This window comes from Pempheris klunzingeri, chromosome 7 (assembly GCF_042242105.1).
Source record: "Pempheris klunzingeri isolate RE-2024b chromosome 7, fPemKlu1.hap1, whole genome shotgun sequence".
In the NCBI taxonomy this organism is placed as follows: Eukaryota; Metazoa; Chordata; class Actinopteri; order Acropomatiformes; family Pempheridae; genus Pempheris; species Pempheris klunzingeri.
The window spans coordinates 4,876,963-4,904,243 of record NC_092018.1 but is presented as its reverse complement, the minus strand read 5'-3'; the positions used below and the strand labels follow the sequence as shown (position 1 = coordinate 4,904,243).

At 43.8% G+C, this 27,281-nt stretch overlaps 2 protein-coding genes across 3 annotated transcripts in view; both read right to left on the bottom strand.

Annotated features, from left to right (window-relative positions):
• Positions 1-10,163, bottom strand: part of osbp2b (oxysterol binding protein 2b) — a 43,580-nt gene extending 33,417 nt beyond the window's left edge. For both annotated transcript variants that reach the window (XM_070833476.1, XM_070833477.1), the window contains exons 1-2: positions 9,996-10,163; positions 3,803-4,011 (exon numbers count right to left, since the gene is read on the bottom strand). In XM_070833476.1, coding sequence (XP_070689577.1) covers positions 3,803-4,011; positions 9,996-10,153 — 367 coding nt within the window. In that variant the 5' untranslated portion in view covers positions 10,154-10,163. The remainder of the gene's footprint in view (positions 1-3,802; positions 4,012-9,995) is intronic.
• Positions 10,164-13,413: 3,250 nt separating this feature from the next.
• On the bottom strand, positions 13,414-24,263 carry rasl10a (RAS-like, family 10, member A). Its single transcript, XM_070834538.1, has 3 exons — positions 24,048-24,263; positions 15,826-15,950; positions 13,414-13,684 (listed from the first exon to the last, which is right to left on the bottom strand). The coding sequence occupies exons 1-3, from the start codon at positions 24,261-24,263 to the stop codon at positions 13,414-13,416; spliced, it is 612 nt and encodes a 203-aa protein (XP_070690639.1).
• Positions 24,264-27,281: the final 3,018 nt, after the last annotated feature.

Sequence of the window (27,281 nt, the reverse complement as noted above, 5' to 3'; positions counted from 1 at the left end):
TTCATAACATCCTTTCATGAGCTAAGAAAGTAGTGCAGGTGGTAAAATAAACTAATATAATGCACACTTTTTGGTTCTATTTAGATTAATACGCTGGGTTAGAATATTATATAGATAGACAGATCTATATTTTGTGACAAGGATGCAACTGTTCCTGTATATACAGCCTATATATGTTTCTGTCTGATGTCGTTGCCATGTAGACTGGTGTAATAGTACCACCCACAACGTGGGTCTCCTGCCCTGCCCAGAAACATTCACCCCTTTCACAAAGGGAAAATGTACACAAAAGAGCAAAATAACAAATCAAATGAATTCTTCGTCAGTGTCTTCAATTCACTGTTAAGAGAGAATCATGTTTTTGTGTTACTTACACTTCACTACACTGAATGTTTTTCCAATTTCAAAGTGCCATTTGTCTCCTGAATGAGTTCTAATAATTTCTGGGACAGATGTCTCCTGTATGCATCCTCTAACAATGGAAACTACAGATATCCTTCATTTATCCACTACACATAAGCCAGTATTCACCAATATAGGCTGCTGTAGTAAAAGCTACAAGCTACATTACAGACACAGCTGCATCTTCACTAGATACACATGTACGCACACAACCACGCACACACATTCCTGAGCACAATGTAAATGGAAGAAAAGCTGCATACTTACAGGAGAAAAACTGTGCCTTATCCTGTTTCTATTTTATTCCCCAGACTTTGCAGGACAATAGCTATGTTTTAAGAGAAAGGGACGAGGGGAGAAAGCAGAGGGTCACTCCATTCAGGACTAAATCCCGTTGGATGAAAAGCAGTGTAAACGGCTCACTGAGAGAGAGAGAGAGGAGAGAGAAAGAGGGAGGGGGGTGGGAAAACCAGACAGCGAGGGAGAGGGTGACTGGAAGAGAGATCAAGAGCGAGTGCCGGAGCGAATGGAGGGGGTAAAAAAAAAAAAAAAAAAAACAGGGAGACAGTCTGGACCAAAAGATAGAGAGAGAGATTGAACAAATGAAGCTTGTTTATGGAGGCAGTCCGAATCTGTCCTCACATCGCCCTCTTTCATATTGCCACTGTTTCAGGACCATGGGCAGAGCACTACCTTTTACCGTAAAAGCCAGAACGGCAGCTGGGATGTGAAATAAAAGGGTAAAATGTAAATCTGTAACAACTGAACCCCTACAAGGGAATCATGTGAGTGCCAGTTTACTTACACACCAGCGTAATCGGAGTAGGTTTAAGTGAAATGTCTCCCAAGGACTGTCAGATTGACTTACTGATCAAGTGCTGATGCGTCTTGTTGTAGGACTCAAGATACACATCAGCTTGTACACTGGGGACATCAGGGTCAGGTGCAGGAAGACAGCCTCTACTGTGGACGTGTAGCTGCTGCTCTTTCTCTCCTGCCTACCACAGCTGTATCTACCTGAACTCAGCTACACCCAGAGAAACTACTGATCGGACGACTGGTTCCAGCATCTATGAAATTCTTTCCATCAACTTCCACCAAACCTTTCCAGTTTCCAGTAATTCACCATACAAGCACATTTTCTCTTGTATTGCAATGAAATAAGAGTGCAAATTCAAGCCACCACTGGAACAAGTGATTTAACGGGCTGCGGTCCCATTTTCACAGGCAGCAGCAAAAGTAAGGCGGGCAAACCCATGAGAGAGGTCATGTTGAAGTGAGGCGAAACACTGCCCCCTGCTGAACGTGTGCCTCAGACTACAGGCACCCATGGAAGGTCAGGCAATTCACAAGAGAAGGCTTATAAATGGAAAGGGCTATAGATGCGACACCTGTACTAATGAGGAATTCAAGTAATTGATTCCTGGTTCAAGTCAGCTGGACATAGAAAACAATCTCATGGCTCACCGACAGAGACTTGATTTAAGATGTTAAAACCATCTCAGGCTAAAACAAGATAGAAGCGCAATCAGAGATGATAATGAAACAACAAGACACACGAAGGATGTCAAGATCAACCTCGGTCTCTATCTACACATATGATGTTCCCAGGGGTTTTTTACGCTGTGCTCTCCTGAGGAGATCGATAGGAGCTCTTTGTTGCACTGACAAAGAGGGGAGGCCGGGTTAATGAATGTCGGCACCCTGTCACTGATCCATGTTTGTCTAACACACTACACGATGAATGAGATGCTCTGAAAGAGTTAAAAGTAAAATTTTGATAAGCACTGATAACATACATAATCCTTCACTGTGGTATTGTAGCATTAATCTCAGCAGCAGTTGCATTACCAGATACTTAATTTTATGTAGACAGACTCACACAATGTCCCTTTTCTCACATTCTTTTAAATCCTCCTCCCACAGATAGATTAGCTGTGAAAGGAAATGTTAGAAAAACACAGAGACTCACACGTATTCTTTCTCTAAGCTTTAAAGCAGTTAAGTGAGTCAAAGCTTTAACAGAGTACAAACAATTCACTGCTACAGAGGATAAAAGTCTAATGCGTGGCAGAAAACTATGGCACTACTTTAATAATTAGTAGAGATTTTAAGTTTTGTATTATAAGCAAAGTATTTTGTAAGAAGTTTTAGAGGTTCTGAGCAACAGTGTTAAAATCTGCAATGAAGGCAGCCCTGAAAGTGGTACACAGGCGCAGGTGCCTTTGTGTGATTTCATGCATTTAATGGTCAATAAATATTGGGATGGATAATAAACTGTTGAGTCAGTGGCTGAAAAGCTACCAGATACAATACATTAAAAAAAACTTAATTCAGGCCTTTCATCATTTCTAAACTGAATAGTGGGTGTATATGTTTTACATGTGATCCACTTTCTCTGTATCTGATGAACTCTTTTTGTAAAGTGCAACATTTGTTCAACGTAAGTTAGGTAAACAAAGAAAGCAATGGATTACAATGGGACCCTATATCTAAAAAAACATTATATTGTGGTGGGTGCACATTGCAGGTCCAGATGTACTGTACATCAGCATATTATAGTTGAATTTGACAGCAATCCATGCTGCAGAAAATATGCAGACACACTAAATACAAATACACCAACATTTCCTCCTTCTTACAGGAAGTGGGGAGCTAAAAAGCCCTCACATTCTTTCCCAGTCTAAATTTAGTGATCTGACTTTCAAATGGAGGCCAGAGGAATATATAGCCTGTCTCAGTCTCTGTAGACCCTGTCTGCCAAAGACTGGGGCAGAGAGGCTTTGGGATGATGCCAGGGTGAAATGTGAAGAAAAACGGTCCTCCCAGGCTTTTCCCACAACCTTTGACCAGCAACACCTCACATAACCGTACGAGAATAAGTCCCCCTGGAAAGGAGACTGTTGTGTTGTCAGGAGGAGGCTGAATTGACGCCTAGTTTTCACGGTACCATTAGCATACTCCAATTTGTTTTCCCGAGTCAAGTGAGCAGACGGCGCTGCCCTCTCCTGGCTCACACTGGAATATAAATTACATTAAAGGAGGGGTGTGTGCGCTGAAACACCAGCTGCTGAATATGAAATGTCAGGGAACGCTGGGAAATCAAATATACCCAAATAAATATGCATGCTGGCCTGAGGACCATGTTGAACACACCTTTCACCTTGAAGGGATCTTTGCTAAACTAACAAAGTGAACCACAAGATACACTCTTGTATGTTTGCCCAAGACTGTACAAGCCCAGTGTTTATTCATCAAGGTTAAATCCTAACCATTAATGTCTTGCGTCAGTGCCTCATGGGTGTATTACACTCGTACACCTTGCACTTTAAACTATAAAAACAATGCCATGCAGCTTATATTTTCCATAAAAGTAGCTGCTTGCTTCAGCTGCTCTTACCAGACTGATCATTCATCATGCGGATAGCTTTAGCTTTGGCCAGCTCCAGTGCTGTGACCCATCTCTGCCGCTCCACTTCTGTGCTAGCCTTCAGGTGGTAAGTGCGGCCGCCACTGCTCAGGACAATATTGCAGGCGTCCTCTGTGTCGATGTGTGCCGTGGCCAAGTTGATTGTTCCACGACAGGTATGGGCCATCTCTGCCTGCGTCCTGCAACAAAATACAGAGCAGAAAAAGAGGCAGAGGAGGGCAGAGAGAGAGAGAGAGGGACAAGCAGACACATGAAAGAGTGGAAGACACTTTTATAGACAGAATAGTGCAATTGACATTCCTACAGCCAATAAGCACAAGCAGGGAGGCAAAAGGGGGGAAGGAGAAATGCTGCAGATTGTTTAAGGATTCACTTTGAAAGCCAAGCAGCAGTGAAAGTGCTTGATTACTTTGATAGCCACACACCATCTCTGTAGCACATTCATCCATTCATGAAACCCAAACCTGCATTAGCTAATGTTCAACAAACGGGATAGTCTGAACTTCTAATTCACTCCGCGTGACCTGCCTGCCCTGCTGTGAGTGTACACAGAATACTGTGTAGCCTCCACCAAGACCAACTGTTGCACGTTCAGTGGGCCACAGTAGTCTAGATAACAAGGCCATTGTCTGGCTCCAAGCCTCTGTAGTGAACAAAACCAAACAATGAAACAGCATGAACAAAGAGGGAACAGAGTGTGAGAGGTGGGACAGCGAGATAGCGGGGGAGAGAGCCAAAGCAGCAGAACAAGAGATTGGAACAAAGAGAGCAAGAGAGTGTCGTACGTATGTGCACTCTGCAAGTCTACGCCAAATGTATAAAACTGTGTGTTTCCTAAACCAATGCCTGCACAGCCATTACACAGCTGCAGAATTTATTAATTCATGACAGTTATTCTACATCATGTCAAGTTTTTAAATCAAGTCCTTGTTAGAGTGAAGTCCCACTACTAATACAAATAACAAAAAAAGAGAAAAAAATATTAGAGAAGCACTGCTTGCACAGTCTGTGGTGATGGCTGCCTGTCATTCTGTCACGGTTAGACAAGCTAAGCTGCAGGGATGGGCCATCATGGCCCTCAGAGAGCCAAGCATATGCAGGTCTTCACTACGTCCACAGACAGCTGATTTTGCTGATTAACTCCCTCGACCAGACGGCAGCAACTAATCGGCAAAATCACATACTGTGGTGGTTGTTTAAACAAACATATCCTCAGCCCTCAGTGTCACATGACTGCCCATCCATACAGACACTTTGAAGCATGCAGCCATGCAATCATGTGGATGTGTTTGTATTTGTCTGTGGGTGCAAACATCCATCCATTCATCCATCCTCAGTAAACCCTCACTGCCACGAGCAGCTGCCTCTCAGCATCACTAAGCTCTACACCAGCTCCACTCTCAGTTGACACTGACAAGGTGGCTGTCGCCTTATTAAGTCAGGGGTTGAAGTGTATTTATAAGTTCTGCCAGGCAGTGATTTCCCTCACGCTGTTTCTGCTGGCTGAGGTCAAGTCTTGTTATATTGCCAATCCAGAACAAGCGCTTCAGTGTGCCGCTCTTCTGCTGGCGCTCGGTGCACATCAGTTGTGCAGACAAGACCGCACTGGAGCCATGCAAAGCCGTGCGGGCAGGGATCCTGAACAGCCCGGTTCCCAGCTTTGCGCATCCGAGCTCAGCTGCAGAGTTCTGGCCGTAAGTGGGTCAACAAACTGAGTGTGCTGCTGATGAGTAAGATGAGATCCCCACTGATCGCTTCTGCCCTGTGGGGAGGCGAGGCCATGCAAAGGCCATGAAATTATACAGTCAAGGAAACTACAAAAGCTGGGAAAAAGAGATAAGGACTACAGAGGCATTAGGGCACTAGTAGGGGAGGGGACGACGGTGAGTGGGGGCAGCTGAGGGCATGAGGGTCCTGCAGGTTGCGCTGAGTCAGGAGGGAATTGCAGTGCTTTACCTGTCAGTCCCCTGTGCACATATCCTCATAAAACACAAATCCACCGATCTGGAGCATGTAATGACAGAACAACAACCAGTGAACAACACACAACAGACGGCCATAAGCATGAGGAGACATACACAGACAGGCAAAGGAAATAGGACACAGTACCCAGAGCATGAGAATGTAGAGGGCTGAAATATCACAAGACATGGAGGGGGAGAGCCAGAGAAACGCTGGGGAGCGTGTCGTGCTGAAGACAGAAAGGAAACGTAAGACAAGAAAACCAAAGCAATGATACTGCAACATGGACAGCATGACATGACCTACTGAAAGACTAAAACAATGAGATGGTGAGAATATGACCAGGCTCCTGCTGTCTTTAACATCACTCTGTTGCCCTCACCTTCACAAAAAAGACATGAAGACCACCCAGACAGGCACACACACAGAGACACTTTCACACACTCTCACACACTCTCTCACACACACACACACACACACACACACACACACACACTTTAGCCTAGTGCTACGACCGACGAGGAGCCCATTAACAAGATTAAATCACAGCCCCCACATCTTTTGCTCACTCTGCTGATGTGCCAGGCTACTAAACAGGGTTCAGGCCAGGCTCTACCCTCCAGCTGGGCCCAAGGTTGGCAAGTGCAGCACTCTCCCTCCACGCCTCCCTGCAGCCAGGAGCTGAGTGTGCCAGCAGTAAAACCATAAACCTGACTCTTCCAAAGGGACGTGAACGGTGCCGAACCCCCACTGAACACTTAAATTGATGCTATCTAGTTACTCTCCTGCAGGGAAGGAAATGTGGCGGGCCGAGTCTACTATGAAAGACAAGGTGGAATTCATTGATATAGCAGCTCCAAAAGCACTGAAAGCTTTAATGCCCTATAATCTTGCCTAAAGCACCAAGGCAGATTTATTTTAAGAGGTGAGTAAGTGGTGCTGAGAGTATTAAAACTGAGAGGAAAAGTCAATTAAGAAATTAAAAAAGAAAGTTCAGTCTGAGATTGAGGACTGAGGTTATTGTCACATGCCCTGGAGAGAATGGTACAATGAGGCTCTTTCTGTGATTTAAACTGAAAAAGACGAGACACAAGGCTGATGTGGGATAAAAGACAGCCAGCCTTGCAGTGTCAGAGCCAAAAGTAATCAATAACAAGTGCAAAACTCATTACAGTTTAACAGGCGCAAGTGCTGAGTGTGTTCGTCTGTCCACAGAGTCAAAGCATTGATTATGGTTCTAAGAGACAAGACCATACCACACTGGCTCCCCTGTATAGAGTTAATCTTAAACTTTTACTATTTACTCCTAAAGCCCTACATGGCCTTGCTCCTACCTGCATCATAGATTTACTCCTTATGACCCTGCGTTCCTCAGGTAAGGACTCTGTTGACTGTTCCCAAAGCCCACGTCATTACAGAAGACAAACAGGCGTCTTCCATTAGAGCTCCTTCCCTGAGGAATTGGCAAACTCAGTATGTTCTTTTAAATCTCTTTTTTACAGTAAATGTGTTGTTTTGTCTTTGTCTATGTTTTTATTTACTTGACTTGACTGTGTTTGTCTCTGCTCCGTACAGCACTTTGTAACTGGGTTACGAAAAGTGCTACACAAAATAAAGTTAATCAGAGTTTATTATCATATTGCCCTTTAGTCTCTCAGCTTTCAGTCTTTGCTTTGACAACACCTCATGAAAGTGATCCACCAGGTTATTGGCTACCTCCAATTGGCACTCAGTCACTATTGATTTAAATATAAAAACAAATATTGAACACTGAAAATCAAACAACTGATGAATGCATGTTGGGCAACCTCTGATGTGACGCAAGTCTCTCGGCTTCAAATGCATCCTCTTTTGACATCCATTCTGAAATGTCTATCTATCAAATCATATCGCACATGTATCCAAATAGTTATCGTTAAATCTTTAAACAAGGGGGGTGGTTCAACCAGACAAAAAAGAGCAGCAGCTTTAAACTTAAGTGTTATAAAAATAAAAATGGTGTCACACAGTTTAAGGCTATTTACAGCTGGTACATTTTTCTGTGTATTTCTTTCATAATAGCAGGACAGGAAAAGTAGGACAGGAAGTATACAATGAAGACATTTTTATTGACATGTTTTCACATTTGTCTGACTGTTTCCCTTTTACTTCACTCACAATAGACGTGCAGATAGTCAGCCAGAGAAGGCGCAGACAGAGGCACACAAAGCCCCAAGTCAGACACACACAATGTGGTCGGCCAGGAAGACATCAGTGGAGGGGGCAACTCATGCGCTTCACTGCCTCTGTGCTCAGATGTCGACGGGCTACCTTTACTTCAGGGACAGCAGTCACCTTACAACATAATGGACTATTAATAGAGAGTAGAGGCAACAGGCATCTTTCCTTTCACCGCGAACGCAGGCCGGAGTGCGGCTTTGGCTACTATACCTCTGTGTCAAATAACACCACTGACAACAAAAGACGACCAGGCTGCTTGAGGAGGTGTCGCGCTAGGATGCTGTTGCAAGACTGTAGCATGGGATGAAATGGACTTTCAGCTGGCAATATCTGTGGAGAAAACTCTGAAGCGAATCAGAAAATGTATACTTTTGAAGATTGCATTTGTGACTACTGGAGCAGTGAGTCAAAATTTGCAGTCAGAGGACCCAGACTCAGACCCCCATATTGACAAGAAGTCAGAAAAACTCCTTCATGGGAGATTCTCCACTCTAACCTCCCAAGGAAAAGATGACATTTGAAAAGATAATTATCCTAAAGGGATCAGCTTTGCGTCAGCAACTATTTTCATTACTACAAGCAATTACAGTTTGCATTCACACATTAAGCTTGATGTTAGAAGTTTTTTTTTAATCATCTCTGATTTGCGAAGGCATTTAAACCTCAGTCACAGCTCTGACTAATAGTACTGTTGGCGGAGGAAGGTTAACTCCAGTGGGTGCGCCTTATTTCTGCTGTGAACCATTTAATTAGGAAAACTGGGTCAGACTGGGTGAACAACTGTTGCAACAAATACTCCGTCCTTCCTTTTATGTGGACCCTGCATACACAGGTGGTTCAGGGCCCAGAGGTGTGACATCATTAACTGGTTCTTCGCATCCCATGGTGCAAAAGGTCAGCATGACCTCGAAGACGATAAGGTATGTTGACAAAATCAAGTGGTAGCAAACAAGCTGGTGCGACACGCGTGAGTCAAGTAATTAAAGCAACTGAATTTATGAAGCTTTTCAGAGCTTTTTCTGAGCTTTCAGCCACAACTCACTGTCTTCATCAGCGAATGATGCTGGCTCAGGTGCAAGCACTGAAATTGCTAGAAAGTTAGAGACTACTTTGTCACACATACTGGTCAAGACTGAGAGTTAATTCACCTGTCAGCAAGGCTGTATTATTATCATTAGACTGACCATGAATAAGCTGTTGTTGGGGAGGTGGTTGAGCTTGTTTTGGCCTCTCAATCAACAAGACTTGTTGCTCAGCTTCACACACACACACACACACACACACACACACACACACACACACACACACACCTGTGGAAACATAACTCCCTTGTGAGAAGCACCTGAGCCACAGGTGTTAGGCTGTTGTCTGGCTAACGTTAGCCCACAGCTAGCAACTGCGTGATCAGAGTGAAGACAGATTGATAATGATAGCGACCATCTCGTTACAGTGAGTAGGTCAGTGGTGTTAGCTAACTAATGCAGTAAAGCAATTAAACGATAAAACGTTCATAAGGAATAAAAAAAAGTTGAGATGACAGTGACGTTAACATTGAAATGTATAATTCGGCTTTACTTTAGTGTCGTTTGATGCCCAGTTGTTTCGGTATGAGCGCGGAGCGGACAGCTGGATCCCCTGCTGTCATGAGGCTAGCGGGCTAGCTTAGTTTGCTAGCTAACGGTGGCGCCAACTGTCGCCACATTTCGGACACTTTAATGAGTTTAGTCGGCTTGTTGCTGTCGCTGCTGCGTGTCTGTCTGTCTGTCTCGGTGCCTCATCGCATCACACAGCCAGTCACAGCAGCACGTCTCGGTTTTTGTCGCTGTCAGCGTGAAGTAAACAGAGAGCTGACTCTGTCCATCTGACAGCTAGCTAGCCAGCTGAGGCAGCCAGCTGTAGTGATGTGCTCACAGAAATATGAGTGCGCCCAGTTAGCGTTTAATTTGTTTTAAAAAAACAAAACAAATATAGAATATTTTACCTGTAATACGAAAGCAGGCCATTGCTGAGGACAAACCACCGTCGCTGGTACCCTTTCAAATAGTTGGTCCATTTAAAAAGCCAGCCTTTGTAAGTATCCGACCCCGGTGCCGGGGCCGCGGCAGAGGCGGATGCCGAGCCCTTCCCTTGCTCGCTCATCCTCCGCTCCGCCGCACGCTGAAGGGTGCAGGATAACCCGGGGACAGCGGGGGGGACAGGGACGCTACCCCCACCGGGACTACCCGAGGACGAGGACGTTGGCACTGACTGATGCGCTCGACGGAGGAGGAGGAGGAGGGTCCGGTACCGGGCGAGAGAGAGAGAGAGAGAGAGACAGAGAGAGAGAGAGAGACCACCGTGAGCCCCTTTTCACATGACGCCGGAATGGACACCGAAGGAAGGACGAGAAGTGATGCCAAGACACTTTGCTGATGCAGACTGCAGAGGATTCAGAGCACAGAGCTGCACTGGATAGAGAGGAAATGCCTTACATGGCCTCCGTATTACCCGATAAGGCGGCCACTAAATTAACAATGATTTCCATGACGACAGAGACAAACAGTTAATGGCAGGAGTTTGAGGAGGGAGCGGCCGCCAGCCGGGTCATTCATGGAGGGTACATCTGAGTGGAAATGGCCGCTCTATAGATTAAAGTCTATGATTCAGACCTGCACCACGTGACGTTGTTATCTAAACATTCCTAAACATTTGGCATGCGGTTTGGCTGCTGATGTCACACCTGATACCTGTCAGGTGAGCGGACAGGTGCGGGGCCGTGTCACTTTCACGTGACATGCAATAGACACAAAAAAATGCATTGCCTCTGGCTCCCTTTAACTCACGAGGAAGTTTATCTTATCGTTCAATGTCAGGACACTTAAATTCATTACAGCTGGGGTCATACTGGGGTCTGGATTACCCCCACTGTCCCTTTGCCCTACCTGTTAATTGATTTGTGGTAGCTTCCTGCATTATTAGTCATTACTAATCTTAAGGTCCTGTCTTGTAGAGGAGATCCAATGTCAAAGTGTGTTAAAAAAAAATCTCATCATTTTAGTTTAGATTGTGCTTGCATGGTGCATTTTCCTAAATAAAATTGTGTTTAATCGAAATGACCACAAACTGACTGACAGTGGCACAGTGCTAAATTTAGTTGGCAAGGGGATCAGTAATAACCAAGCAACAAACTATTAGACCCCTGGGCTCCATAACAGGTTAATGTGGCCATGTTGCCCCATAGGGAAAGTGGTAGGTGGGCTGATCCAAGGAACCATCATGTCAATCAGGCTACACATCCAATTAATTGATCTTTATGTATGGACTGCTGTCATTATCACACCGCCACCTTAAATTAAAGAATGTTACATTGGGGAGATCACCACATGATCATTTAGTTTTGTTGAATTCAACCAAAAAAAAATCAAGCAGAACTCCAGTGACTGGAAGAGATTCAGTGTGTGATTCATGATCCACTGTCCACCTCTGATTTGGCTCCTGATAACGTCGCTGTACCACAAGGTGGCAATGTTGTCAAAATGATCTTAATGTGGGGTAATTGTTGCTCAGGATTGAGAAGTGACCAGAGTGAGGTTGCTGTTCTCAAATGCATTTAATAATTCATCATGTGTCAGAAAAATAAAATTACTCACAGTACTAACACAGTAAAAATAAATACAAGTAACGTTTCTGATAAAAAACTGTAGCCCTTTTTATTTGGAAACGCGCAGCAGACAAACTGATGAGAACTCATGCTACACTCAGTTGCTTTCTAGTGTCTCTGCTACATATTTCTTTTTTTTTTTACTAGAAAAACAAAAAAAAAAAAAACTACACACGGCCATCTGCCCTGATTGAAGGGTTCAACATTACATCTTGGAGAGAATCATGAGCTTGTGCTCTCACATGCCAGTGAAAAACGACCACATTCACTCCACTCAGCTGCTCATTACGGTGTCAGAAAACCATGTATTACAAAAATTAAACACAATATCAAATTTAAACATCAGTGCAATTAAACCCTGACCCGTTGGCTCTACCAACAAAAGCATGCAAGTCAATTACTCTATGAATCACTCTTATATACAATAGGTCTGCTTCCTTTCAGTGCAGCCATAATCACAAACTACCTAGCTAGGTCTAATCAAATGAAAAAGCGACTGTTAATCTCACAACATTACCAATTAGATACTATTTAGATACTGATGTGAAAGCTTTATTAAGGTTCCCTGTGTGTCTGTTACGCACTCATTCTGTGTTTTGTGGAAGTCATTGAGCTCTTCCTCATTTCTGCAGGATATCTGCAGGATGCCTGGTTTATATCTATTGTATGTGAGGCATTAATATAATATGGTGGTACATATAGTCAGTCACATGCCCGCGGGATTTTATTGCTCCTTCCTAATCCAAAGCTTCAACATATGTCTCTTATCTTGCCATGTCTGTCCTTTGCTTGCCTGAATATCAAACCTTTCTCTCTGTCTCCTTCTCCCTCACTCACTGTCTCAAGCGCACACACACACACACACACACACACACACACACACACGCACACATCGCATGCAAAGGTTCTCGTTTCAGACTCTGCAGCCTCCTGCAGATCCCCAGTTCCCTGGATTTAATGTATTCATCAGAAACAGACACTGAGTGAGGGGAGGGAGCAGATTAAAGCCCTACAGTACATCATGATAGGGTACTGCAGTATTTTCTGCAGCAAGACAACCTTAAAACACCCTTTGTCTGAACAAACAGCTTTTACCGTAGGCCAAGTTTGAAACAGGGACAGGGAAAGAGGGGGGAAAAAAATGCAGGCTACTTCTCAGAATCTAAAATTAAACACCATCTATCCGTATCTTTACACTCTGAGATAATCTCCCCAGAAATCTCTTCTCTTATCACTTTCTTGACCGTTAACCTCACACCCACAAAGAAATCCATATATGTCAGGTATGAGCATCTGCTGTTGCCTTACTGAATATGACAAATTCAAAAGGAAGACTCAATGATATTGCTGTCTCTCCGTTTTGAGTCTCACAGACATAGCCTCCATCCTGACAGGCCCAGCCACAGCCACAAGACAACCCTCAACGGGACCTGCTGCTGTGTCATTTGGGAAGCACAGCCTCAAATGCGTAGCTGTCAAGTTAATGTGAGTGAAAATAACTGTGCTATGCTAATCATGTTGGTGTTCACCTGCTTCCTCTTCCTAAGCATTTAGCAGAATTCAACCAGGAAGTGGTTGGATGACCATGTGTGAATATTTATTGTCTTTTACAGCGCAAGAGTCTAATAAACCTCATTGTGAAAAATCAGCTCAGTAAAGCAGGAGGCCACAGGGTATATTTCCAGCCATTTAGATAAAAAGTCCTTTTTCTCCACCGCCTCCACCTCTGAGGTGAGAGGGGTGGAGGGAGTTCTCTGGGTCACATGATGGCGCAGCGATTCCTCTGCAGTGCCCCCTGCAGACGGATGGAGGTGTGGTTCTGGCGCATGCCCCGTGCCACAGCGATGCCCAGCAGCTCCTTGAAGAGCAAGACAACATGCCAGTTGAACTTGGCGGAGCACTCCACATAACCGCACTTCCAGGTCTTCTTCACCAGGACTGACACGGCCCTGCGAGGCATGAAGCGCTGCCGCTGCAGATCTCTCTTGTTACCCACCACCAGGATTGGTACCTCACTGCTGCTGCCTTCCCTGCAGGAGCAGGAGTCAGAGGTAAAAACAAAAAAAAGAGAAAAGGTTAATTTCACACAACACTTTTTTTCATCATGGTGTTTGTCACAGTGGTTGGCTGGGCGTGTGCGAGATGTCTCTGTGCAGTTTTGTTCTTCCTTCTGAGGTGTGCGGGGGCGAACTGGAGGATTACAGCTCCCAGGCTCAAGGGGCCTCCCACCACACAGTGCAGAGACTGGTTTACAGCATTATGAAGTGTGAAAATGCATGGCAAGCCAGGGGTAGGCACAAATCAGTGATTCAAGACTAAGCGCAACTGTTTGTTATGCTTAGTCTTGTGGCGTTAATGAAAAACATCCAGGAGGACGTCACCAAGTCCAACCATTTCCAGCCTCAACCCCATTGGTGGTGGCTTGGAAATCCAATCTGAAAGCTCTATGTGAAAAAGAGAGCGATATAGAAAAAAGGGGTTACTAGAGAAAATCCTGGATTAGACTGTAGAGCAAATACAATGAAGGGAAGAAGGCTGATTATATAAATCGGATTTCTAACAATGAGGTTAATTTTTGACTTTGAAGGCTCTCTGTTGTTGATTGTGAGCCAAAGCCAGAGAAGCTGAAAGCTTTAATTATTGTTTTTCATGAAAAATAATAACATTGCAGTGGGTCAAGTTGAATTCACTGGGGACTGTATCAGGATGTGATTTATGTGAGCACAAGATATGTGCTGACTTTCTGAGCTCAGCGCCGGCGGAGGTATAAATTGTTAAAGCTAATGCGTAAACAATTCCTCTCTCCCTCTTCTTATGAATAAAGGTTTCTTGTTGTTACATCGTGCCTCATCCTCTGACGAGCACTCGCTTTCTTATGCAAATTTGCACGTCTGCCCCGACAGGTGGCTCGACAGAGAGAAATGTACAGTACACATTTCAAGCCCAGAAGCAAAGTTCTTGCAGATGAAGCGTTGGAAAACATCACGGTAATCATCTCACTTTTCTCAGTTTCACAGGTCGTGCTCACATAACAGACTTAAAAATATCTTCCTCGCATATCCGCTCGGGCTTGAGAATTTTAGTAGAACGAGATGTACTGGATGTGTGCGAGTATGTGTGCATGCATCTGTGTGAGAAAATTGGGGGAAACTATACAGATAGATAGTGATAGATCCAACACTGTCATATTCCTCACTGAGCTGAAGGAAGGCTTTGTGCTAGAGTGCTGAAAAATACAGAAGAAAAAAAACCAAGGTATTCTGGTTTTCAATGGATTTTAGGAGCATTTCAAGTATCATAAGCATATATTTTTATGTAAAGCAAAATAAACAGATAGATTCTTTATAGCTGACATCTATAGTACAGCCACCTGCTGCTGCAACAGTATCCATTATTCATAATTTCCATTTAAATACAGTGTCTGTCCTTTCTCTCCTCTTTCCATCCCTCCTCCTGTCTGACCTTAGATCTTTGTCCTATCATTACACATTTCCCCTGTTTTCCATTCCTCTTGCATTCACCCTTCCTTCCCAAGCTGCTGGTGATAATGGTTTTCTGTCACGGGCCATAAACATTCATGGTAAGGCATTTGGAGTCACAGGAAGGTGGAGATGATCTGTGCAGAGGCAGTTTGGTCATGTACAACAGAGCAGAACAAATGAGGCCACCTATCAATATGTAAATATATGCAGATATTGTCAACAGTGAGCCTTTATCTTTTTTCCCCAACTAGTACCGGGTCCTTTTGGGTCTTGTACTGGTTCAAAGCCAGCCAGGAGACCTTTATTGTATCTCCCTGTGGTTGTCAAAGCACCTGTCTTTTGCTGCTGTGCTCTGTTCAATAAAAGCAGGAATACACTGAAAATAAGCTTTAAATCAGAGAGGATGTCGCCACGTCTCAGGCAGCGCTCATGCAGCAATACCAGAATCAAACTTCATTACTGAACTGTCAGGATGCAGGGAGGAGCGTGCTGACTTAAAAGATATCACCATAAGGAGACTATCCATCACTGTCACAAAAGTGTAATTGCACCTTTGTGGCAGCAATTGCATGTTGTCTCCAGACATGGTGATGTCATCATAAATAACCAGTGAGGGTTAACAAGCTGAATGTCAGTGGTTGTGTGTTCACTAACTGTGTAGCCAGCCGAGAGCGCGAGGTTGACCGTACCTGTGCTCCACTATCTGCTGTCGGATCATCTTAACGTATTCAAAGCTCTCCACACAGCAGATGTCGTACACCAGGATGTAGGCGTTGGCATTGCGAACACCTCTGCAGCGCAAATCCAGCCACTCCTACAGGAGAGACACCCAGAGAGAAAAACAGAATACACACATAAAGTGTCATGTTAGCCATGTTCCAGGGATGGCAATGCCAGTCAGTTGGTCAGTCGGACCGCCACGTTGGTCCAGACTTAACTATCTGAAACTATAAAATATTCATGATCCCCAGAAGATGAATCCCACTGACTTTGGTGATCCCCTAACCTTTCCTCTAGCGCCACCATAAGGCCGACATTTGTGGCTTTGAGTGAAATGTCTTGACAACCATCAGATGGACTGCTGTGAAATTTAGTACACACATTAATGTCCACATCAGGAGAAACTCTAATGACTTTTCATCTGATTTTTCATCTAGCGCCACCATCAGGTAAAATTTTTTATTTGTCTAATACTGGTTTATGAGCAAATACAAGACATTCCCATTTACCTCAGCATTGCTTTGTTTATAGTGCTAATTAGCATGATAATGATGAAAATATTCCCTGTTACCTCATAGATTTGCCAGCGTATAATGCACCTTCCTACAGCTAGCTGAACAGCATGTGGCACATTTCTGATTATTCTAAGGTACTTTGGCTCAAGGTCTTAGTTCAACTGCCCCTGCTGCTTTGCCTCTGTAAAAAAAGTGAAGAGTCAATGAGGTCTAAGAGCTGGCGTGGCTCTGGGAGTCTCACAGCCGAGAAGAAAGTCATAAAACATGGTGACTGTGACTGTTCAGCAGTGTGCACAGCACAGTATTTATATGTGTATATGTTCAAGGACAATGGCAAAGGTTCCAGCTTATAAGAACGAAGCAAACACGGAGCCTTCTGACAGGTGATGAAAAACGAACACGTGCCACTATTTAACTGCTTGGCTAAGCCTTGTGATGCAGTGCACATGCAGCGGAGCAAAAAGCAACACTGGTTTGACGGTAATGAGTTTCAAACTGTAAATAAAGCATATGTGGGTCTATTTGCACCTGACTGGGAGAGAGTTGCTTCAATAGAAACGCATTGATCCATTGCGCTACTCAGGCTGTGTTTCACAGAGCTCTCACCAACCCATCGCCACTGTCACCACCTCTAACAGCACGCAATTAATTCATAAAAGAGCGAGAAGAAAATAAAGGAACTTCAGGGGGTGGGAAGGAAAGGTGTGCTGAGGGAGGGAAATGAGAAAACAAATGCACCACTGAGAGAATGTTGAAAAGATGAAAAAAGCAGCAGCGGATCAAGGGATGACAGGGTGTCAACATAATCTCTGGGGTGCACACACACACACACACACACACACACACACGCACACACACATACACGCACACAGCTAATGACGGGTGTGGAGACTCTGGGACTGTCAGGAACTGCTCAGGTCGATTCACTTCTGTTCAGTTCAGTATAATTTGGCAGGCAAATAGGGGATGCTTTACTAATGTAAGATGTACTTCTGAGATATACAGATAATAATAAAGTAATCTTTTCATCACAGAGGATCTTAACCCTTTCATGCATGAATTACGATTGAATTGAATGAGTGTTTTTAATAAGTGGTTTTTTTTTCATCTTTAGGCATGAATAACCATTTTGTTTTTCAACCCAAATTTTATAAAGATATTTTTACATGTCCAGTAGTTGAAATCTAGCTACTGATGCATGATGTACAATTCAGTGGACATGTGGTTAATCATAATTTCCTCCCATTATAAAATCAATACTTGACTCCTTAGATGTTACTTGATGTCCCCATATTTTTCTTACCTGCATGGTTTCTTTTTATAGAAGGTTTGAACAGAAAGAAATGAGCAACTTGTTTGGTGTTTCTGGCTGTCTGTCGACCATCTTGGTTTCACTCTTTTTTTTTCACTTGCACTGTCTTCCCTCTGGGTAGCAGTGCATGAGATTATGCAATAGCATCCACTGTAGCAGCTGATGTGCAACTATGCCATCAAAACTCATGCATATACAAGAAAACAGCTTTTGAATAGCTGTAGACTGTAGTGACCTCTATACATGAAAGGGTTAATGTAGTTGTTTGACATTTTGAGGAAATATGGTTATTCACTTTTGTTGCATTGAGTCAGATGAGAATATTGATACCACTCTCATACCTGTATATTAAATATGAAGGTGGAGCTAGTTTAGAATAAAGACTGGAGACAGCCAGCCTGGCTCTGTCCTAAGGTAACAGGGCAGCACCTGGACAGTTTACTAATTAACATGTCATATTTTGCATTTTGTATTTGCATTAGTTTCGTCTGTGTAAGAACAGCAAATTGCGGTTGAAGGGAGGGTTAAATGCCGGACCATTTCTTGGCAGAGTTGTCGTCTCCAGGAAGTCACTCATGTAATCCTCCCCAAGAACCTTTTTTACTTGTTGTGTCTTGTGACTATGGCATTGGATTTACAGAAGAAAATACTAATTTCTCTACAGAATACACATTCACAAAGTATCGTCCATCACATGCACTTTTAGATACAAATATAATCCCATGTATGACCACTGCTGATGCAGATTATTTTTTCATCTGTTCTCATGATTTTCAAAGCTGTGCTGCTTGATGTAGTAAACAATTTGGCTTTGTATCTTTTGACTGATGCACCTGCACCTCGGACACAGACGATTTGGCCTCTTTGGAGCTCTGTTTGTTGTGTCGTGTTGCTTTGAAAACTCAGATATCAAAGTGCTGATTATCAGACCTCTTCATTTTTATGCCTGTAATTAGCATCAGGCTAATCCGGCCCCCATTTATAGCATAGTTTGCAATGATTATTGATTTGATAGAAGTAATTTCCCAAGTGATGTGATTATTTTTCTAACTCCTGCAGTAAGTTAAGTTAAGTACATTGCTCTGAAGACTGGAGACAATATACTTCAACATCAACATAATGTGTACAAAAAAAATCAACCGATAATTTGTGACAGTGGAGGCTGATGAGTGAGGCTTCCAATGATGACAGCTTCACACATGTGTTTCAGTGAGGAAAAATGTGCCTTCATTCAATTCGGGAGGGGCTTGTGTCTAGGTGAGTGTGAGGAAGAAACAGCCTCACACATCAGCAGGTAGATAATGAGGCCAACAAACATGTGGCACGAAGATCGCTGCCATCAAACGCGGAAGAGAAGGCAGAGGAGGAGAGGAAGTGAGGGTGGCACTGTGTTGTGAAAACTGGCATCAATGTGGTTGTTTTCTCTGTCTCCCTCCAGGGTGAATCGGTTTTCAGAGAGAAGGGAAAGCATGTCACAAAACACATGATTTGTGCTGTAATTTCTTCTTGTCACTTCTATTGTAGAGCGTCCAATGCAATTTAAAATCCAAAGCCAAACACCTCAGAAAATATTATCCTATTTTTGCCAAACAAGCAAGACATTACACACAGCATATCATCACAGCTCTTCTGATAAATGAGGCAATTGAGATGAACGTGAGATGCACATATGGGCGGCTTCACAAATCCTTCTAGGGCTAAAAATAGCTGCTTGAGTTCTCATCTCATATCTCTTTGTCATCCGAGTCCTGTTTTTTAATATGGAGGAGGGGCCAGAAACAGCAACACCGCTTCTCCAGACCCAAACAAGAGGCAAAATGAAGAACAAGAGTTGAGAAGAGAAGACAGTAGAGCAGAGCAGAGCACGGCTGCTAAGCTGAAATCAGATTAATTTAAAATGCATGTGTGGGCATGTTTATTTGTGTGTGCTTGCAGGATGTGAGAGTGTGCTTGTGGGAGCGTGAATGTGAAGTGTGGTGCCACTGTCTGTATCCTCCACTCAGTCTTCTTAACACGGCGCACAAAAAGAGCATCTCATCCTTCGCTCCTCAAGAGCCAAACAGAACATGTTTCCCTGACAACCGCAGGCCGTGGTCAGTTTTTAGCAGGCTATGACAAAGCTGTCGTGCCTCCTAGTATTAGGGGAGGCAGCTTAACTGTAATGAGTGGTTGTGAGGGATCAATACTCAGGCACAGGAGGGAGGCCGGTGTAACCCGGTGGGGGAAGGGCGCTGAGCAATTAAAGATGTCACACATAGGCCACACTGGACAGTTTGCAATTAAAATCTATTACATCCCCTGTGGATGAAACCCCCATCACTCAATAGTGACCTATACCAGGCAACCATTCTAACATGTGGGTTTTGTTGTTCTTTTTTTTTTTTACAATTCACTCCATTGGAGAGGAGGGCCTGTTACTGTTTTTTTGGGGGGGGGGGGGGGGGGGGGGGGGGGGGGGGGTTGTAACAAGTGATAATATGTGAGTTAATAAGCTTTGAGGTGCTGTCAGGTGGATTTTCGTACCTTTGGACGGAGACAGATTTCCTATTTCCCCTTGCTTTTGTGCCCCGTCTTCTTTATGCTAAGCTACACTAACCTTGGCAGTACCTTCATATTAACCCTTTCATGTATAGAGGTCACTACAGTGTACAGCTATTCAAAAGCTGTTTTCTTGTATATGCATGAGTTTTGATGGCATAGTTGCACATCAGCTGCTACAGTGGATGCTATTGCATAATCTCATGCACTGCTACCCAGAGGGAAGACAGTGCAAGTGAAAAAGAAAGAGTGAAACCAAGATGGTCGACAGACAGCCAGAAACAACAAGTTGCTCATTTTGTTCTGTTCAAACCTTCTATAAAAAGAAACCATGCAGGTAAGAAAAATATGGGGACATCAAGTAACATCTAAGGAGTCAAGTATTGATTTTATAATGGGAGGAAATTATGATTAATCACATGTCCACTGAATTGTACACCATGCATCAGTAGCAGTTCCAAAAAAGTCTCAAGTATTCCTTCAATCACGCTTGTACATAACAATAAATTGGTCATAATCCCTGTAAATGTTTCTATGCCAAGAACACAGAACTGTACATTTTATAAAGTAAGTTGTTCTAATTTGTATTTAGTTTAATTTTAAAAGAAACCGCCAGCAAAATGTTCAACTCATGTCTCCAAAAACACATGATGCTAAAATGGTTCGTGCACCTCATGCATCCGTAGTGCTAAATTACACAGTGCGTGACATGAACAGTGATAATTTCCACCTTGTTATCACAGACAGCATCGACAGAGATAAGTGAGAAAAATGTGCAGAAAGAGCAGGAAAGAGAGAGGGAGCAGTCAGTGTGGGAGGAAGTCATGGAGATGCACGATGGCAAGAACAAAAAAAAGAAAAGAGCAAGAAAAATTGTTACTGAATCCACTGTCAGGCTTAAATCCATCTGTCACCACATCCTATTGACACACTGTAACAGATGCTCTCTGCACGCAATGCTATCAGCAACAGGCAGACGTACCGCAACGCAAACAAATCATTACACCATCACAGCCTCACAGTGAAAACTAACAGGAATCTTGCCCGTCTCCAGCGTGGCTATGTGGTTTAAAAACGGGGTCACAAGTAGCCTGCCAGAACATCACTGTTCTTTCCTCAAATATAATCTGAACTGATGAGAAATTGCCACGCAGCATAAGCATGGAGGCGTATTGACTCACTTCATTCTGCAGCTTATTCATCACAAATTTCAGAGGACATTATAAAATCTCATTTGGTAACCCTTACTTCAACAGTGTCCATTAAACTCTGTGCAACCTTTCTAATTGACTGCAGCAAATTCCTACTGTCTCCTCTGTTGCTCCCTTATTCCCATCAGTATTCGAGCTGGGAACTATGCTTTAATTCAATCTGCTGCGTACTGCAAGTAAATTTCAATCAGCTACTCCGTATATTGTGTCCACTGCCCCTGACCCGAGTTACATTTCTCTGCCCACGGGGTAAACACAGAGCACTGTGCACTGAGTCAAACAAGCCCCGTGTTTCATCGCTGCTCTCGCTGTGAATAAAGGACGTCACCAGACAAAGCAAGAGAGCGGCCTTCTGAACAAGCTGGACATGACAGGAGCAGAGAAGGAAAAAAAAAAAAAAAGTACAGCGGGCCTCGTAGGGTCGTTCTTCAGCAAATGAGTAACCATAAATCTGTCTGATAGAAATGTTGTGGCGGCACTCAGCTAATGGTTTTCTCTGCCTGTAGTTCCTCCACAAAGGCGGTGGCAAACAGGTGCTCGCTCACTGTGCCTCACTCTGAGATGAGCATGAAGTGTTCACACTACATGATACAACATAATACCAAGCGATGAAAGCTGTGTGTGCCTGACAGCGCTCTCGTGTGACTCAACCTTTGGGACTAACACTCCCCACATGTAAACTCATGAGACTCTTCTTGTCTCATTCCTGCTTTCTGCTCACATGTTCCAGCTTGTTCCCTAATGGGGGTTAAGCACCATTTAGCAGAAGGCAGAGGAAACACAATCAGTCTTTACGGAGGGTCTCTGTGGGCAGGAGACAACGAAGCCTCTTCACACTCTTAACAAAATGTTAAATCTACTCGAACAGCTACATGTAATTCTGTAACAGCCTGACAGGATGATCTCTGCGGCCTCTCAGCCTGCCTGTCAGATGGTTTCTGTGTTAAAGCCGGATTTTCTGAGCACAAACGCTTTTGGGAGGCCTTTTGTTTCAAGATGCTCATTTTTAGTTTCCTCCTTGGCCTGATCTCATTTCCTCAGTGGCACCTCGTCTGCACAGATAACCACTCATGTTCTTGGGAGGGTTACGTGTGACACAGAAGGGGAGAGAAGGACGGAAATGTTCAGCAGCAGAGGCTGAGCTCAGGTGTGGTGACCTTGGAGATTTCGATCTTCAGGGCGTCACAGCCTCTCCACCGAGGCTGCAACGGACAGGAGTCGTACACACACCTCAAGGGAAGAGAGGCTTGGAGTGGGGCACATTGTTACGACACAGAAGGACCTTTCGCAGTGATGCACAGACACACACGCAACAAATTCATACTTCTTTGTACTTTTCCAGCTGGTAAAGAGAAGAGAAGAAGTTAACCAAGAGGTGATTTTGATTCAAAGGACAGGTTCACACACATTTGTACGCTGAAACAGGCTTTGGTCGCTGTGAGTGTTCCTCTTTTCCACACTAACTCTGAAGAGATCCTGTCCTATAGCGACTTCAGTGAAAGTGATTTGGGGTGAAATCCACAGTCCTCATCCTGTGTGAAAAAAATGGACTGGAGCTCATATGAGGGTTCAGCAGTCAGAGTTAATCAAATAAAGCTGATATTTTCCAAATTCCCTCTAACAGACAAAAAAAGACTGTAATGTTAGAAGACACCAATTCAATAAGACTAACTCAAACTGTTGAGGCCTAACAGATACTCCTGTCGGCTTTGGCTGAACTTTAAAATCCATATTAGCGCACAAGGAGGACTGTGGATTTTACTCCCATCATTTCCAGCAGAATTGCCTCAGGGAGGGATCTCTTCAAGGCCAATGTGCATTAGAGAAACAATTATAGCATCCAATTATACTTTTTTAAGGTACGTATGGGCGTTTGGGTATTGTTTTAAGACAGAGTTGAACAAATGAGAATCTAACCTTAAAAGAAAATTAGACAAAGCCACAAATCTGCCTTGCACAGTGCCTACACATCTTTGGAGCTACGGTGTGTGTGTGTGTGTGTGTGTGTGTGTGTGTGTGTGTGTGTGTGTTTTTCCTATGATCCCCCTGTCAGATATGTCTCCAACTAATCAGGAGTGGTACATGACCTGTGGCCAGGAATAAAAGGGCAGTCTGTTCTATTTATAAATTGGGAGTTTAACCAGGTGTCTCAGCCAGGCCTGCAGCCTGAAGCCAGACTGAACCCCCCCCCACCAGCATTACAGTTTTATGGTGAAACCCATCTGATTAGATCCAACACTGAAAAACAACACAACAATATGCAAGCTGGCATTCCTTCACCATGAGGAGGGCTGACAGAGGGAGGGAGAAGGAGAGGAGGGGGAGAGTTTACAACGTCAAAGTGAAGCTCTCCAAGGCTTTAAGTCAGTCGGGTCTCCATAGCAACTAGTAGACTAGGGACATCTGATAGTGATGGAGGAATAAATAAAATTGGTGGGTTTTGTCTTTGAAGAACGCCATTGGCTGTGAACAGATGGGCACTTGTGAAATGAAGGAGATGTTTAATAAATGAGATTCAGGGCAATCTGAGAGCTTGTTTAACCCCCCCCCCTCTTTAATAAAGTTAAATATTTCGGGAGGACGTTAGTGTGCGTCCTCAGACAGAGGCATCATACCTGACTGGAGCTCGATGGAAAGGAGGAGATTGGCGGGACGTCCAAAACCTTCAGCTCATACATGTTGCCGTTCAGTATGACGGAGGGTCTGTACACATATCTGGTCCTGGTCGGCGTGTACACCTCCGAGAAATCGTTATAGATGAACTGGCGGATTATAGAAGTTTTCCCCACTCCGGGAGCACCGATGACTGCGATACTCAGCGTCTCCACCATTCCTGGAGCTCGAGTTCAGCACCATGGACAGCGACGCCAGCACCGACAGATGTGACCGTCCAGAGGCGCAGCTGGCCGCCGCTCTGATGGAATCCGACCCCCCGCTGGTCCTTCACCCGGCAGCCTCTAAATCACCTCTCCTGGGTTCAATTCAACGAGTCCGTGGCCGGAGGATTCATCCAGCCGTCGAGCAGAGCGAAGAAACTTTATCTCCAGGCTGGGGGCGAAAAGAAAGAAGCCATGCAGCTTTGGAGGCTGTCACAAATAAAGCTCAACCATGATCATGCAGATGGAGGGATTTTCGCTGCCGCTGCAAACCAGCACGCAGAGAGAAACTCTTGGTTTTCAGGGGACATCCCCTGGAGAGCTCGTCCCCGGAGAGGAAGCGTCAAAGTCCGTCCTCGTTGTCCCCACATGGACATAATCTCACCCAGGCTAGACTCTGACCTTGTCCAAACGCACAGGAGCCCTCGGTGTCTTCATTGATTATCTCCTCTGCACCTCTCACTCATTTCCACAGATGCACCACCGCCGCGCTCCTCCATCACACGGAGGACGGGCGCACCGCCGCCAGCCTCGCAAATAAGCTTCCCACGTGTTCCGAAACCGCACGTAGCCCCATAATCTCGATTTTTTTCCCCCCCGATGACAGAGAGAGAGAGAGAGAGATGCACAAATGCGTGAGTGAAAGGAGGAGAGGTTATCCACGCAGCCTGCAGACGTGCGTTTTATGTAAAGGCATCTGGAGCCTATTAACGAGCACTGTGTGAGCTGGTGAAGACAGCTCTCTCTCTCTCTCTCTCTCTCTCTCTCATCACTTGCAGTATCCCCCTGCTCTGCTCGTCCAATAGGATCATGTCGTGCGCCACGCGTGTGAAGGCGTTGAGCTGCCGCACGCCGCGCCACACACCATACATCATCTCAGCGTGAGGGTCAGGGAGAAGCAGCGCAAGGCCGAACCTTATATCCCCGGGGGAGTCGACTTATTACTGGAGAGGGTCCTCGGGCAGGGCAGGGGCGAAGAGCCCCCTCAATCACTGCTGGATGGCGGCACACATCCACTGTGTGAGGAGCCTCGGCTCCATCCTCCTACCAGGACGAAGGGCTCACAGGGTGAAGCTGGAGGATGTGTTAGTGGTTCATTAAACATTTACTGATGCAGATGTTAATTACAACAACATGTTTGTGTTTGTCCAAGGCTGGATGACCAACCAGGTGAAGCCACCACCTGCAGGAGCTCCAAACCTCCAGGGACCCTGAGGGCACAGATTCAATATGTGACTACTATTACTACAACTAGTGCTTTGTGTTAGTTTGATCATTTGCACCACTAAAGCTCAACATAAACTGAGGCACACAAAGAGCATTCAAATGATCTAATCTTGAATCTTTAACCTGTTATTTATTCACTTAATATTAAGTGTAAATGATAGAAATGAGACACTAACAGGTAAAAATCTTTCATTAGAAAGACTATTAAACTATTAAACTTTATTTTATTATCATCTATTTTGTCTTTGCATTGTCAGTTTCTTTCTAGTTAGGGTGTGTTAAAATATACAAATAATGGATTATCTCATAAAATTTTTTTTAAAAAATCCATTCATTTGCATACATTTCCAGAGCAGAAATTTGAATACTGGTTAAAATTCATTTTGTGGACATATGAGAAGGAATTTCACATATCTTTTTTTATCCGAAACACTTATTTTTAGGAGTGAATGGTTATATAAATCAGGCTATGAATGAAATATGAGCGAATCCCACTGTGAAAACCTTCAGAATATAGATCGGAACAACAGAGGAAAGTTTGGTGTATGATAGTGACATGGAGATTTCAGTCTGAGAAAAAACACATTTTTAGAAAATGGCCTTTAAAAATGTGAATTTTGGAGAAATCTGTAGTTGCAAATAAACAGGGTGCAGTAAAACCAACACTTAAATGTCTATCTTGGATGTTTTCTTTCCACTAGTCTGAAAGAAAACATGGTGTGGAAGCAAAACAGCCCCAAATCCCTAAATTGACCAGAGCATGAAAAAATGATGTTTTTGCCTTTAGTGTTAGAGACAGTGTTAGTGTTAGTGTGTTAATCCAGACCTGCTGTTGATGCTTTCGTCTTTGGTAATAATGCTGTTATAAATGATGGTAAGCTATTAATAAACATCCATTAGGACCTGTACAGCATTGGTAAACAATTCATTAACAATTAGTAAAGCTTTAGTCCTTAGTGCCTCATTTCAAAGTGCTTCTCAAAGGCCATAAATGAGGAATCGACAAAGAGCCTGTTTGTACTGGAGCTGCAGGAAAAGTCACGGACTTGTTAAACGTGTCAAAACAAGATGATTTTGATTTCTTGTCCAAGTTGAAGTATGATGTGAATTTGAGGGATTACTCCCAGATACGTGCATGTGATGGACTTGATGTTGATGATGTTTAAAATGCATTATGAAGTAGTTGCGAGGCTTTTTTAAGTATTTAATGTACAACAATTACAACGTCTCCTACAAAGACGTATTCTATAATATTATTACTGTACTGTTTATTTTCTCACGTTTGCCAGATTCATTTGTTGACAACAACATAGTTGTGTTTCCAGCCACATTATAGTGTATTATAACCAGTGACAGTACATTTAATCAAAAGCTTTACTTAAGGATAATTTTGTAGTACTTCTACTAGTATTTCCATTTTATGCTACTTTAGGTTTCTCTTCCACAGCAATTGAGAGCTAGTTAGTACTTTTTACTTTGGTATTTGTTGTTTGGACGGCAATAACTTCTCCTTTATACAGACTGAGCCTTTACTGAAACGCAAAGCAGTGGCGCCCCCTAGCTTTCATCACATTGGATCAATACTACAGATCATTCATTAGTCTACTTCCTGATCAGTATGTCTGCATGTTTGACTACAACCGTCCTTTAGCAGTCAGAGGAACAGATCTGTGGGGTCTGTCTTCCACATTAGTTGATGCATTTGAAGTCGTGCTTTAGTTTAAGCGTTATAAGACCCTGCTGCCA

Excerpts from the sequence above, each read along its gene's own strand:
- rasl10a (XM_070834538.1), bottom strand. The coding sequence starts at position 24,263 with ATGGTGGAGACGCTGAGTATCGCAGTCATCGGTGCTCCCGGAGTGGGG. Across the intron at positions 15,951-24,047 it reads TTCCATCGAGCTCCAGTCAG|GAGTGGCTGGATTTGCGCTG; the intron begins GTATGATGCCTC and ends TCTCTCCTGTAG. Across the intron at positions 13,685-15,825 it reads CAGCAGATAGTGGAGCACAG|GGAAGGCAGCAGCAGTGAGG; the intron begins GTACGGTCAACC and ends CTGCTCCTGCAG.